The sequence below is a fragment of the Cebus imitator genome, unplaced genomic scaffold (genome assembly GCF_001604975.1).
Source record: "Cebus imitator isolate Cc_AM_T3 unplaced genomic scaffold, Cebus_imitator-1.0 Scaffold99, whole genome shotgun sequence".
Classification (NCBI taxonomy): Eukaryota; Metazoa; Chordata; class Mammalia; order Primates; family Cebidae; genus Cebus; species Cebus imitator.
In genome coordinates this window covers 1,240,175-1,253,669 of record NW_016107414.1, presented here as the reverse complement: position 1 = coordinate 1,253,669, position 13,495 = coordinate 1,240,175, and the positions used below count along the sequence as shown (strand labels likewise).

The window sequence follows — 13,495 nt, the reverse complement described above, 5'->3', positions numbered from 1 at the left end:
CATGAAGTCAGGCAAAAGTACACATTTTGTTTTATTTAAAATGCAATGACTATTTGGATTAAATGTATATTTGGTCTTTTCTGCATTACGGTCAATAATCTAATTGGCGGTCTTTCTTCTAATTTTTCTTTCAACCAATTCACTGAACACTCTCTTCCACACACAGCTTTCATCTCATCGCCCTCCTTTGGGACAGAATCTCTGGTCTGCCTGCTGGGAGCCTGGCTCTTCAGGACAGCAGCGGCCAGGAGTGCCCGGCAGTGCTCCGGGCCTCCGCCGGCGGCCACAGCATGGCTAGCTGCTATCTGCTCCCACACGTCCGCTGCATGCCTGCTCCAGGCCCCTCATCCTCTTTAAGTCTTATCCGCCTTTCAGGAAGCCCTCCTACTTCATTTGAACAAATCTGGGTCTAGGACCTCAGAAAATTATTTGTTCAAAATCTACCAGAAAAACTCTTTTTCCTTTATTCAAAGCATTTACAGTTTACAGCCCACATTTCAAAACACAGTAGGCACTGATTTTCACCTTTGGTAACCAACAGCTTGCAGTGCTTCAAAGCAGTGATTTGGTTTTCAAACTTCGAGTCTTAGGACCTTTTATACTTTAAAAAATTACTGTGGCCTCTGAAGAGCTTTTATTTGTGCAGATGGCATGTATTAGTATTTACTTTCTTAGCAAAACTGAGGAATTCTAAAGGATTTAAAAAAATAAAAGTTTATCTAAATTCATTTAAAAATAACAACAAACCAGCTACATATTATTTTTGTAAAATTATATTATCTATTTTTCAAAACAAAACTAACCTAATGTCTGTCTTAATAGATAAGGTTGCCAGTTACAATATAGGCTGCAACATACTTGTATATAAAACTATTCATGGCCGGGAGTGGTGGCTCACGCCTGTAATCCAAGCACTTTGGAGGCCAAGGTGGGCAGATCACTTGAGGCTGGGAGTTCAAGACCAGCCTGACCAACATGGTGAAACCTCGTCTTTAAAAAAAAAAAAAANTATGTCCTGGGTTCAAGCAATTCTCTTGCCTCAGCCTTCCAAGTAGCTGGGACTACAGGTGAGTGCCACCACACCCAGCCAATTTTTATATTTTTTAGTAGAGACAGGGTTTCACTATGTTGGCCAGGCTAGACTCAAACTCCTGACCTCCAGTGATCCACCTGCCTTGGCGTCCCAGAGTGCTGGGATTACAGGTGTGAGCCACCGCACCGGGCAAGGTAGTATCTTAACATCTGTCCCTGAGTTGTTTTTTAGAAACCTCGATCTTTACCAAACAGATCCCCTGGCAGGTAGACCTAAGATAAGGGGGAACTGGGGGCTGAAATCTGACCATTGCTAAATCTGTTCTAATTTTGTTCTTAATTTCCTCCTGAGAGGCCTGGAGGGACAGGTCATGCCCAAGAACCAGAGCTAACATTCTTTTCTGTTGACCCCGAAATTTTAAACAAAACTTCTCTTCCTTAACCAATTGCAAACCAGAGTCTCTGAATCTACCTACAACCTGTAAGCCCCTGCTGCAAGGTATCTGACCCTTTCAGGGCAATGTATCCTGCATGCACGGATCTACGATTTCATCTGTAGTTTCTGCTTGCTTGGCACACTGCAAATAAACACCTTCCTTTCTTCTGCTGCAAACTGCGGTGTGGATATCTGGTCTTACTGCACCAGGCAAGCACATCCCAGTTTGGTTCTACGACAAGAGATGGCTTCCCCAAATTCACTGAAAAATGCACAAAGAGGCAGGCTTTGGGAAAACTGTGGGTAGCATGGACCTTTGATAACCTTGTACAAAAATGATGGCTGCTAAAGGTGGCCCTTTCTGTTGTGTTTAGGTCTAGTCAAATACTAGCCTGCTTTAAGTCGTTTTTAAATAATAGAAATCAATGAGAAGACAAAATTTATTTTTCTAGAATGCTTCTACTCTTGAAAGCTAAGGCTGATGTTGAACCAAAAATTCAATACATCAGTCAATTTTATAACCATCAACCACATACCATAAAGGTTTTACTATTCTGTTAGCTTCTCTCTCAAAGCTACTGGGCAGAGGTCATGGCTGGCAGTTATGAAACTGTATACAACATTCAGGAATAAAAGTCAAACACTTCCCAGTCAAGCCTATTCATGACACCATCTCATCTAATGAACACTTAGGATAATTTAAGTTAGAAAATTTTCACTTTTTGAAAGGGTCCCAGGCAAAACTGGTAATGGTGTTTAAAGTTGAAATCATACAAAACATCTTGCCTGGTTCCCATTTCGACTTTCCCACTGTGCTTAACAGGACGGTCTGCGTTTACGATGGAAGGACTAAGAATTCATGCGTTAAGTGGGGGCGATGTAACAGGTTGTTTAAACTTCTTCCATTTTATGCTTAGACACTGGGGTTGGCAAATGATGACCAGCGTGTCAAATCTGACTGCCAACTGTTTCTGAAAGAAAGCAAGTTTTGCTGGGACACAGCCAGGCCTATTCATTTACAAACTGCACCCACAGCTGCTTCTGTGATACAAGGGCAGAAACTGATTTGCGTTGCCCTGGTGATTGATGACGCTGTGCTTATTGGCCAGCTGTATGTCTTCTTTGGAGAAAGGTCTATTTAGACACTTTACCTGTTTTTCATTGGGTATCTGTCTATTTACTGAGTTACGAGACTTCTTTTTATATTCTAGATATAAGTCCAAATATGCTTTCTTGAATAGGAGTTCTAAAACTTCTGATTTTATGTTCTGAGGGACAGCATGAAGCAGACTTGTTCTTTTCTCTACATTCTTATTTTTTGCACCAAAGGGCAGTTTCTTCTCTTTATAATTCTACTCGCCAATTTTAACTCTTTACAATTTTAGCATGAGTGACACTGTTTTGGGAGCACTGCCACTGCTTTTATTTGAAAATTTAAACTAATAGGCTTGACATTTCAGAACTATCCCACTGTGCCACTCAGAAAAACACAACTACATTACTGTTTTCTTTTAAGAAGAAAGATTTTTTTTTAATGGTCAACTTCAGAAAATTCAACTTTTTAAAAACTTTTATAAAGTTAGGCTGAAGCCTGCATGGTCCAGGGATCTAGCTAGCCATGTGCAGTGGTTTTTAAATGTCCTGAAATTCTTTGACGCTCTTAATTTCAAAAGAAACTTTATTCCCCACTCCTTGAGTGTGGGTGGGACTCTATGATTCATTTCTTGTGACTAGAAGTAATGTGCCACTTTTTTTTTTGAGACAGAGTCTTGCTCTGTCACCCAGGCTGGAGGCCACTGGTGCCATCTCAGCTCACTGCAACCTCCATTTCCCAGGTTCAAGTGACCCTCCTGTCTCAGCCTCCCAAGTAGCTGAGATTACAAGAATGTACCACCATGCTTGGCTAATTTTTTTTTTTTAGTAGAGACAGGGTTTCACCATGTTGGCCTGGCTGGTCTCAATCTCCTGGCCTCAAATTATCTGCCTGCCTTAGCCTCTCAAAGTACCGCAATTACAGGTGTGAGCCCCCATACCTGGCTGTTGTGCCATTTAAAAGACTAGATTGCAAAAGGCACCGTGGCTTCCTGCTTGCACTCTCTCACTTGCTCTGAGTCAGGAGGACACTCCAGCAGCCCTGCAGAGAAGTCCCTGTGGCAAGGACTGAGAGGCCTGGGCCAGCAGCTGGCGGGTGAAGCTATGCTGGAAGCAGAGCCTCTGGCCCCAGTCCAGCCTTCGGATGATGCAGCCTAGTGGACACCTTGACTGCAACCTCAGGAGTGACCCTGAGCCAGGACCACACAGTTAAGCCGCTCCCAAGTTCCCAACCTGCAGAAACTAACAGATGACAAATGTTTGTGGTTTTAAGCCACTCTATTTTGAGGTAATATGTCATGCAGAAATAGATAACTTATACAACACCTAAAAGAATACACCATAAATGTATTGCTTAGCCCAGTACCAACAGCACTATTCTTTTTTTTTAATTTAAAAAATTATTTTACAGACAGGATCTCACTCTGACTGAGGCCAGAATGCAGTGGTGCGTTCATGACTCACTGCAGCCTCCAACTCCTGGGCTCAAGTGGTCCTCCCGTCTCAGCCTCCTCAGCAGCTAGGCCTACAGGGGTAGACCACTACACCCAGCTAATTTTTTTGGAGGGATGGAGGGTCTCCTTATGTTGCCCAGGCTGATCTCAAACTCCTGGCCTCAAGTGATCCTCCCACCTAGGCCTCCCAAATAGCTGAGATTATAGATACCAGTAGCATTATTCTAGGGACATCTGATAAATGTGTGAAAATTGCATTCTCTCTGTCAAGTAGCCTAAATCTAGTTCACTGGAACAATTTGAAAATATTACTCTAAACGCTGGGGCTCTTTGGGGAGTCTGATAACTCTCTAAAACTATCTGTAAGATTTTGTTTGTTGGATTGTCCTTTTGTTTTAGGGGATGAGGAGACCACACTTTCATAGAATTCTTCAAGAATTTTGTGATTTTAAAAAACTAATAACCACTTTCCTAAGGCATGACAGACGCTCCTGAAGTCCTGGCAGGTTTCTATAACCAGGTTTAAACTCTCCTGGTCTGACATTGTCCTCCTAAGATAGAGGGATCTTTCCACGGGGGATTTATGGTGACTTAAATAAGCTTACCCAGCGGGAAAAGCCTTTGTCACACTTGGGGCATTTGTAAACAGCTGGGATGAAACTGGCATCATGATATTTCCTGAAGTGAACCTTTAGAAGTTGCTTCTGCCGGAAACACTTATTGCAGGAAAGGCAGGTGAATGGTTTCTCTCCAGTGTGGGTGCGAACGTGAGCAGTCATATGACGTGCCTAAGACGGAAGGGGAAGAAAGCAGCTTGTCTAGTTCGAAGTGTCTTTTTCCACATTAGACATTATTTATTGTACAATACCTTTTATTTCCCTCCCCAAAGATGAGTCCATTATTAAGCAGAATTACTGCAAACACATTCTCAACAGGGCGGCATTCACTCTCAGGATGATGTGCCCTCTAGGAAACAAACTTGTATGCGGCGCCAGCAAGTGATAAAGGTCTTGCAGTGAATTCCTTGCCGGCTCTCCAATCCAACTGGGAATGTGGGAGTACACACCTCAGGGCGTGAAAGGATGGTTCCTTGTCCCCTCATGTACTGGGAGTCATCCTTCTATATAATTATTTGCAATTACCTGAGTTTACAAAAGGCAAATAGAACCTGCAAACTTAAAAATCAAATGTCAGAGTTTAAATTCAGCGGGCATTTGGGGTTGTAAGTATGTTAAGTATCTAAACATTTTTCCATTTACCTCCCAATAGTATCATAACAGATCTTAATGCCAATTTTTTTCTGAGACAGGGTATCGCTCTGTCACCCAGGCTGGAGTACAGTGGCAAAATCAGCTCCCCGCAATCTCAAACTCCAGAGCCAAAGTGATCCTACCACCTCAGCCGCCTGAGTAGCTGGGACTATGGGTGTGTGCCACTATGCTCAGCTCAGTTTTTATTTTTGCAGAGACAGGTTCTCACTGTGTTGCCCAGGTTGGTCTCAAACTCCTAGCCTCAAGAAATTCTCCTGCCTCAGCCTCCCAAAGTGCTGGGATTTAGGTGTGAGCCACTGTAACTGGCCTAAATAGAGATTTTAGCTTAGACAGGAGAAAATAATTTGGGAAATCAGGACAAAAATACGCATGAAGTCAGGCAAAAGTACACATTTTGTTTTATTTAAAATGCAATGACTATTTGGATTAAATGTATATTTGGTCTTTTCTGCATTACGGTCAATAATCTAATTGGCGGTCTTTCTTCTAATTTTTCTTTCAACCAATTCACTGAACACTCTCTTCCACACACAGCTTTCATCTCATCGCCCTCCTTTGGGACAGAATCTCTGGTCTGCCTGCTGGGAGCCTGGCTCTTCAGGACAGCAGCGGCCAGGAGTGCCCGGCAGTGCTCCGGGCCTCCGCCGGCGGCCACAGCATGGCTAGCTGCTATCTGCTCCCACACGTCCGCTGCATGCCTGCTCCAGGCCCCTCATCCTCTTTAAGTCTTATCCGCCTTTCAGGAAGCCCTCCTACTTCATTTGAACAAATCTGGGTCTAGGACCTCAGAAAATTATTTGTTCAAAATCTACCAGAAAAACTCTTTTTCCTTTATTCAAAGCATTTACAGTTTACAGCCCACATTTCAAAACACAGTAGGCACTGATTTTCACCTTTGGTAACCAACAGCTTGCAGTGCTTCAAAGCAGTGATTTGGTTTTCAAACTTCGAGTCTTAGGACCTTTTATACTTTAAAAAATTACTGTGGCCTCTGAAGAGCTTTTATTTGTGCAGATGGCATGTATTAGTATTTACTTTCTTAGCAAAACTGAGGAATTCTAAAGGATTTAAAAAAATAAAAGTTTATCTAAATTCATTTAAAAATAACAACAAACCAGCTACATATTATTTTTGTAAAATTATATTATCTATTTTTCAAAACAAAACTAACCTAATGTCTGTCTTAATAGATAAGGTTGCCAGTTACAATATAGGCTGCAACATACTTGTATATAAAACTATTCATGGCCGGGAGTGGTGGCTCACGCCTGTAATCCAAGCACTTTGGAGGCCAAGGTGGGCAGATCACTTGAGGCTGGGAGTTCAAGACCAGCCTGACCAACATGGTGAAACCTCGTCTTTAAAAAAAAAAAAAAGAATTAAAAAAAAACCAAACTATTCATTGTCTGAAATTCAAATGTCACTAGGTGTACTGTATTTTTATTTGCTAAGTCTGACAACTCCATTCAAAGCATTCAGGTGGATTCCTATCTCTGCTCTTCCCTCAGTCCACTGAGTATATTAAGTGATAAAGAAAATCTGCTCTCATGGACACGTAGTTTGAAAAAAGAGCAACATTTTACTAGCTCTTCCAAATAACTGTGGGCATTCTTTCTCCACTATTAGACCAAAGTCAGTTAGTAGTAATTTCTTTTTTTAGAGTCTCACTCAGTTGCCCAGGCTGGAGTGCAGTGGTAGGAACATAGCTTATTGCAGTCTCAACTCCCTGGGCTTAAGTGATCCTCCAACCTCAGCCTCCTGAGTAGCTGGTAGGACTATACAGATAGGCACCATCAACCCAGCTCATTTTTGTATTTTTTTTTGTAGCAATGGGGTCTCATTATGTTGCTCAGGTTGGTCTTGAACTCCTGAGCTCAAGAGTTCTGTCCTCCTCGATCTCCCAAAGTATTGGGACTATAGGTGTGAGCCAGTATGTCTGGCCATGGTAGTTTCTTAACCATGGGTTGCAATGTGGAATCTGGAACCCTGTCAATAAACTTGTTCTCCTCTACGACGTTAAAATCTCTTGGTTTATCTTTTACTTTGAATGGATCTTTTACCTGTGCCTGAGTCTGTAACATCATGGACTGGTCATTTGGAAAATACTGGTTTACTGAGTTACACAGATCTTCTAAATGCTGACATATTTCATTACACAATATAAAAATTGCTTTTAAAAATCACTCCAGTCTTATCAGAAAAATCTTAAGTATTAGAAAGCTGTAAAGCTTGTAATGGTGAATATACATTTTCCAAAATTTGAATTCTGATTTTTCTCTTGAAAAGTGAAATTGCCTCATTGGTCATATGTGTTTCCCTTTTTTTTTTTGAGACAGAGTCTTACTCTGTCACACAGGCTGGAGTGCAGTGGCGTGATCTCGGCTCACTGCAACCTCCTCCCCCCAGGTTCAAGTGGTTCTCCTGCCTTAGCCTCCCAAGTAGCTCGGATTACAGGTGTGTACCATCATACCCAGCTAATTTTTGTATTTTTTAGTTAAGATGGGGTTTCACCATATTGGCCAAGCTGGTCTCGAACTCCTGACCTCAGGTGATCTATCTGCCTTGGCTCCCAAAATGCTGGTATTACAGGCGTGAACCACTGTGCCTGGCCTACGTTGTTCATTTAAAAAAAAAAAGTCCACCAACACCCAATGACTGAGTAAATAAAGTTCGTTTATCTTGTTCCTTTCTCAGTGAAAATGACATTCACTGAGAAAGTGGCTAATTGAGCTGGAAACTCAAAGAAGCCCCAAGTGCTTTCCCTCCAGGCTTCAGATGATGGAGGTGCATATGCCAGCTTCTCATCACATCACAAAGAATATGTAAAACACAGTATTTCAGGTCAAGATTGAATAAAGTTAACAACTTTTGCTGCTTTTTCAAGGACACTGTCATATAAAACTGCCCTTTATTTTTGCTGCCAGTGTGTGAAGGTGAAGAATACTGCAATGACCTGTTCTGCTGGGTGTCACTGCCTTGATCTGGGCTAAGGACCACCACTACTTTGGCACCGAAAGTACAAATGTCAATGTCTCAAAAGGGCAAATGACACCTTTCCATTATCCTAACAAGGGCTTGGCTCTTGCGGGCCCCTAGTTAATTGCAGGGACCTCTAGGGGTATGTGAACATACTTTAAGAACTGCTATTTCGAATGACTGGCTCACCATCGCTTTCTAGTTATTCTGACTCTTCTCAGTATTTTCAAAGTGGTAGAGAATCCCATCCCAACTCTCCATTCTTCCACGCCCCACTGCCTCTCCAAATTAAGTAAAGTACAATACCTGCTTGCAGGCGTAACTGCAGTGTTCACACTTGAACCTCTTCTCATTTTTATGAGTTTTCTGGTGCTGAATGAGGGCATAGCGTTCATGGAAGACAGCAGAACAGTAGCGACATTTCAGCTCTGCAGCACTGTAAGTATGCAAGTTGCGGATATGGACACCTGAAACAGACAGAACATTATCTACATCAAGAGTGTTGCTTTCTGTTAGCCTGCTTCCCTTCTCTCCTACATGGGGGTTTCCTTCCTGGGCAGGGCGGGGTGGGCTCTCCTGTGCGCTGTAGGGTGTTAAGGATCATTCCTGGTCTTCATCTACCAGGTGCCAGCAGCACCTCCTCCTCCCCAGTTGTGAAAGCCAAAATACCTCTAGATATCACCACATGTCCTCTGGGGGGTAAAACATTCCCAGTTGAGAATCACTGCTCTAAACGAACAGAATGCTGAAATATCATTTTAATAGTTTTTCAAATGGAGTTAAATGTTATATAAGGTATGTCATACTGGACCTAAAATGTTCATTTACCAAAGCACTTGGAGAACTACCGTATTATGGGGTAGGTGGATTTTAGGATGATGTTAAAGTGGATTTATATAAAAAGATATAACATCTTTATTTTACCTTAAAAAATCCATACATTGTTAGAAGTCAGTGCCCTGTGATTTCCTATGTTAAAATTAACCTGATAGACCCAGTAAGGTCTGGCTGGGTATGCTCTAGGGTAAGTTTTGCTCATCTAAGTCTAAAGAATGGTGGCTTTGTGATATTTGTGTAAGAAACCAAATGACAATCGATAGCTGCATGATAGAGGTATTCCACTTTACCCACAGTGACTCACACATTTAGAGAGCCTGAATTCTCATATAGTTATGGGAAGGAAGAACTAACGTGCTTATAAAGCATCCCACAGGCTATTCAAAGTGTATCACCCACTGGCATGAGATAGATATAAACTGGGTTACTCTGCCATGGTGTCAAAAAAGTCTAGCAACTGGGTAGACTTACGCCCCACTGGGCTGTTTCGTGATGTGCTAATATCTATGGCAACAATAACAAAATGGTCCAGATGAAAAATAAAAGTTAAGACTCTGTGAAACACCCTTAGCCTTTCAGAAAAGTTTTCAAAAAGTTCATCTTCTCTCCAGAATTTCTTTGGCCAAAAGGGTAAATATTTTGTTTTGCTAACATATTTTGCATATCACAGTGTTGTATATTTTGGAAAGAGAAATAGGATCATGGAAAAAGGGAGGCCCAAGAATCCTGAAACCAAGAAGAGGCTCATTCACTCACGCTTACCCACACCTTCCCTTTCATTGCTCAACTCTGGCTGGCTTCCCCGCAGGCAGCATCAAATCCCAGCTTTCCTAGGCCTGGTGCTCCAAGTCCTTCTGGACTCCCACTCCCACTCTGTGATGTCTGACAGTTAAAAGGCTCACCACGTCAGATGCGGATTATGCATTACAGACTCGCCTCCTTTCCCCAAGTGACTGTCCTAAGGGGAAAACTGTGTCTTTTGTAAATTCTGCTCCCAAAACTCTTTAGGCCCATAGCCAGGGTTTAAGAAAAGGTGGCTGGGTGTCACGGAGAGAGCATTGATATATAGGAACCCAGGATCCAGCCACTTCCTAGCATCCTTGGTCATGTGACTCCCAGGCAGGTTTCTCCATGTCTCTGTGCCTCAGATCCTAATCTGAAAAACAGGCTGAATGTGGAATTAAATAATACCCATCTGTGAAAGGTTTTAGCATGCACATAGGGAACAGGCCCGGGCCCGGATTCTAAAAACATGCTATAAAATGCACTTATGAGATCCGGCCACCAGATGGCGCAACAGGACCTCTGGAAGAAAATTTGTCCCAGGGCGAAGTTCCCAAAGACCGGGCATCCCAGTGTCAGGGCCAGTACTTTGCAGGTTTACAGGACCTCGCTCCAAAGAGCCAGCAAATATTGTAGTAAAAGAAAGAGCACTAGAACAGACACTCACGTAGGTCACTTTTCCGTGCAATGATGGTGGCACAATGGGGACACTGGTGTTTGGGGACGTTTTCGTTGTGTTTCTGCTGAGTATGTATTTTCATGGTCCCACTCTGCGTGAAGCGGGCGTGGCAGACGTGGCATTCGTAAGGCTTCTCACCTGAGATGTAGACAACAAAGTGATTCCCCCTCCAGGCCTGATCCTTGCCGAAGGACACCTGTGCTGAAAGCGTTTCTTTTTTTTTTTTTTTTTTGAGACAGAGTTTTGCTCGTTACCCAGGTTACCCAGGCTGGAGTGCAATGGCGCGATCTCGGCTCACCGCAACCTCCGCCTCCTGGGTTCAGGCAATTCTCCTGCCTCAGCCTCCTGAGTAGCTGGGATTACAGGCATGCGCCACCATGCTCAGCTGATTTTTTGTATTTTTAGTAGAGACGGGGTTTCACCGTGCTGACCAGGATGGTCTCGATCTCTTGACCTCGTGATCCACCCGCCTCGGCCTCCCAAAGTGCTGGGATTACAGGCTTGAGCCACCGCACCCGGCCTTAAAGCGTTTCTTTTGTCCCAAGCTGCCCCTTCTCACAGGACAGTCCCCAGTTAGTATGAGACTCCCCAGTCAAGCCAGACAGCTTATGTCAAGTACAGCTGTGTCCAGGACCGACCAGAGACGCAACTTTTCTGCATCTGGTAGTAATGCAAAAGTTTAAGGTGGTTCACATCCATGGGGTTGTATGAAGAACCAGGAAGTGCCCATAAATGTATTCTTTACACAGCCAGACATCAAGTACCTGTGTTGTTTTATGTTTTGCCTTAAAGTTGAAGAATGAATTAAGGAGTTGATTTTTATTGTGTTTTTATTTACTTATTTTCTTTCTTTTGAGATGGGTTCTCGCTCTGTTACCCAGGCTGGAGTGCAGTGGAGTGATTCCGGCTCACTGCAGCCTCAACCTCCCAGGTTCAAGTGATTCTCCTGTTTCAGCTTTCCAAGTAGCTGGGATCACAGGTGTGCACCACCAGGCCCAGCTAATTTTAAAATTACGTGTAGAGACAGGGTCTCCCTATGTTGCCCAGGCTGGCCTCAAACCCCTGGACTCAAGTGATCCTCCTGCCTCGGCCTCCCAAAGTGCTGGGATTACAGGTTTGAGCCACTGTGCCTGGCCGGGAGTTGAGTTTTAAATACCTGAAAAATCTATGGAGGGAACTGCTTCGTGTTTTATGCTGCGCAGTGGGGTTGCAGCACAGTATCTATACAGACTCTCTTACTGCTAAATAAACGCAAAGGGACAGACCAAAATCCTCGTATCCCAAAGGCATACAAAAATCCACTTTTACCTTTGAACTTTAACTGTGCCAATAAAAAGTAATTTTTTAAAACTTGCTTTAAGAGCTAACACTGTACGTTATCAGGCCTTCAGCACCAGAGCCCTTACCTGAGTGCGTTCTCATGTGGCGTTTCAGTTTGTAGGTGTCTCTGCTGGCGTAGCTGCACTGGCAGCACTGGAAGGGGCGCTCCCCCGTGTGGGATCGAACATGGCGCTTCAGTTTACTTGCCTAATAAATACGTAAAAGATGTTCATTGCAATGGAAACTCAAAAATTGCAGTGTCTTCCATTAATCAGCATTATAAAAGAGATTTCAATGAATCAGATTTTAACATCAGAGCATGAGAGCATATTTCACTCACTGAAAAAACATGAAAAAGTCATTACTTTTTATCATTTGTTATGGGCAATTTTATTTCATTTAATGTGTGTGTATGTATAAGCTCCTTTAGGGAAAACGAGCAGCACTTCTGAGAGGCTTTCACATTCAGCTTCACTTCAAGCCCACCTGCCGAAAGCCATACCAGACTTTATTTTCACTTCTAGGACAACACATTCTCAATAGTTACAAAATTTACATTACACTATAAAAGCACAACAGCAAACATTTTTATTTCTTGCATAAAGTGAAAATTTTGAAACTCTAGCTCTTGCTGGGTGTGGTGGCTCACACTTGTAATCCTAGTACTTTGGGAGGCTGAGGTGGGTGGATTGCCTGAGTTTAGGAGTTTGAGACCAGCCTGGGCAACATGGCAAGACCCTATCTCTACCAAAAATAAAAAATCAGCTGGGCATGGTGGCGCATGCCTGTGGTCCCAGCTACCTGGGAGGCTGAGGTTGGGAGTATTGTTTGAGCCTGGGAGGCTGGGGCTGCAGTGAGCTGAGATCATGCCACTGCACTCCAGCCAGCATAACAGAGTGAGACCATGTCTCAAAAAATAGAATAAAAATGAAACCTTAGCTCTTTAATGGAGGGACATCTGTATGTGTCACCTCACGGTCACAAGTCTTGCAGATTCCACCCTGGCTGGCCCCAGGGTAACAGTGTGAGTGGAGGAAGGTGTCCCTGGCTACTCAGCATCGATACCATGTGACAGTGGGATCCTAAGAAGAATTAAGTTTTAAGCAGAAGAAATTAAATTCTAATTTGAATAATTATGTATCCCAGGCAATCAGTTAAATAGCAAACAACATAACACCTCCCATTTGAGCATTCACTGCCTGACTGGTTTATTGCCTTCTAGAACTATTCTTATTCTGTATTTGTGTATGGCAGCCCCTATCTACCCCTAGCAGGAAATCGGACTGTCAACTATACGTGGACTACAGAAGTTAGGAAGCCACATCAGTCCTGCTGGTGACCCAGGGACGCCACATTCCACCTACCTCCCCAGTAAGTGATGAGCGCACAGAAGCCTAAGGAACACTCAAGAACAAATGGCTTACAATGGAAAACAATAGCCAAGCCAAAACTTTTTGCTTAGATTTTTAGAAGAAAAGTGAATGCTTTCAAGCATATTCGCAAAATGAAAAGAATCTTTAAAACTATAGAGCATGAAAGGTCTGAGGAGGATAAGTGGTGTAAACAAGCAGAGAAGGCCGCTATAAAAAACTCTGGATGACTCTTTTTTTTTTTT

At 43.0% G+C, this 13,495-nt stretch overlaps 1 protein-coding gene across 2 annotated transcripts in view; it reads right to left on the bottom strand.

Annotated features, from left to right (window-relative positions):
* The window catches only part of CTCFL (CCCTC-binding factor like), a 29,978-nt gene that overhangs the window by 5,332 nt on the left and 11,151 nt on the right, over window positions 1–13,495 (bottom strand). Inside the window, exons 5-9 of one of the 2 annotated variants that reach the window (XR_005201558.1) lie at window positions 11,967–12,087; window positions 10,549–10,698; window positions 9,186–9,824; window positions 8,568–8,728; window positions 4,620–4,802 (exon numbers count right to left, since the gene is read on the bottom strand). Coding sequence is in view for 1 of the 2 variants with exons in the window: in XM_037741356.1 (XP_037597284.1) it covers window positions 3,770–3,802; window positions 4,620–4,802; window positions 8,568–8,728; window positions 10,549–10,698; window positions 11,967–12,087 (648 nt within the window). In the remaining variant the exon portion in view is untranslated. Of the gene's footprint in view, window positions 1–2,753; window positions 3,803–4,619; window positions 4,803–8,567; window positions 8,729–9,185; window positions 9,825–10,548; window positions 10,699–11,966; window positions 12,088–13,495 lie in introns of those variants that run through there. The other variant, XM_037741356.1, reaches the window with a different exon arrangement.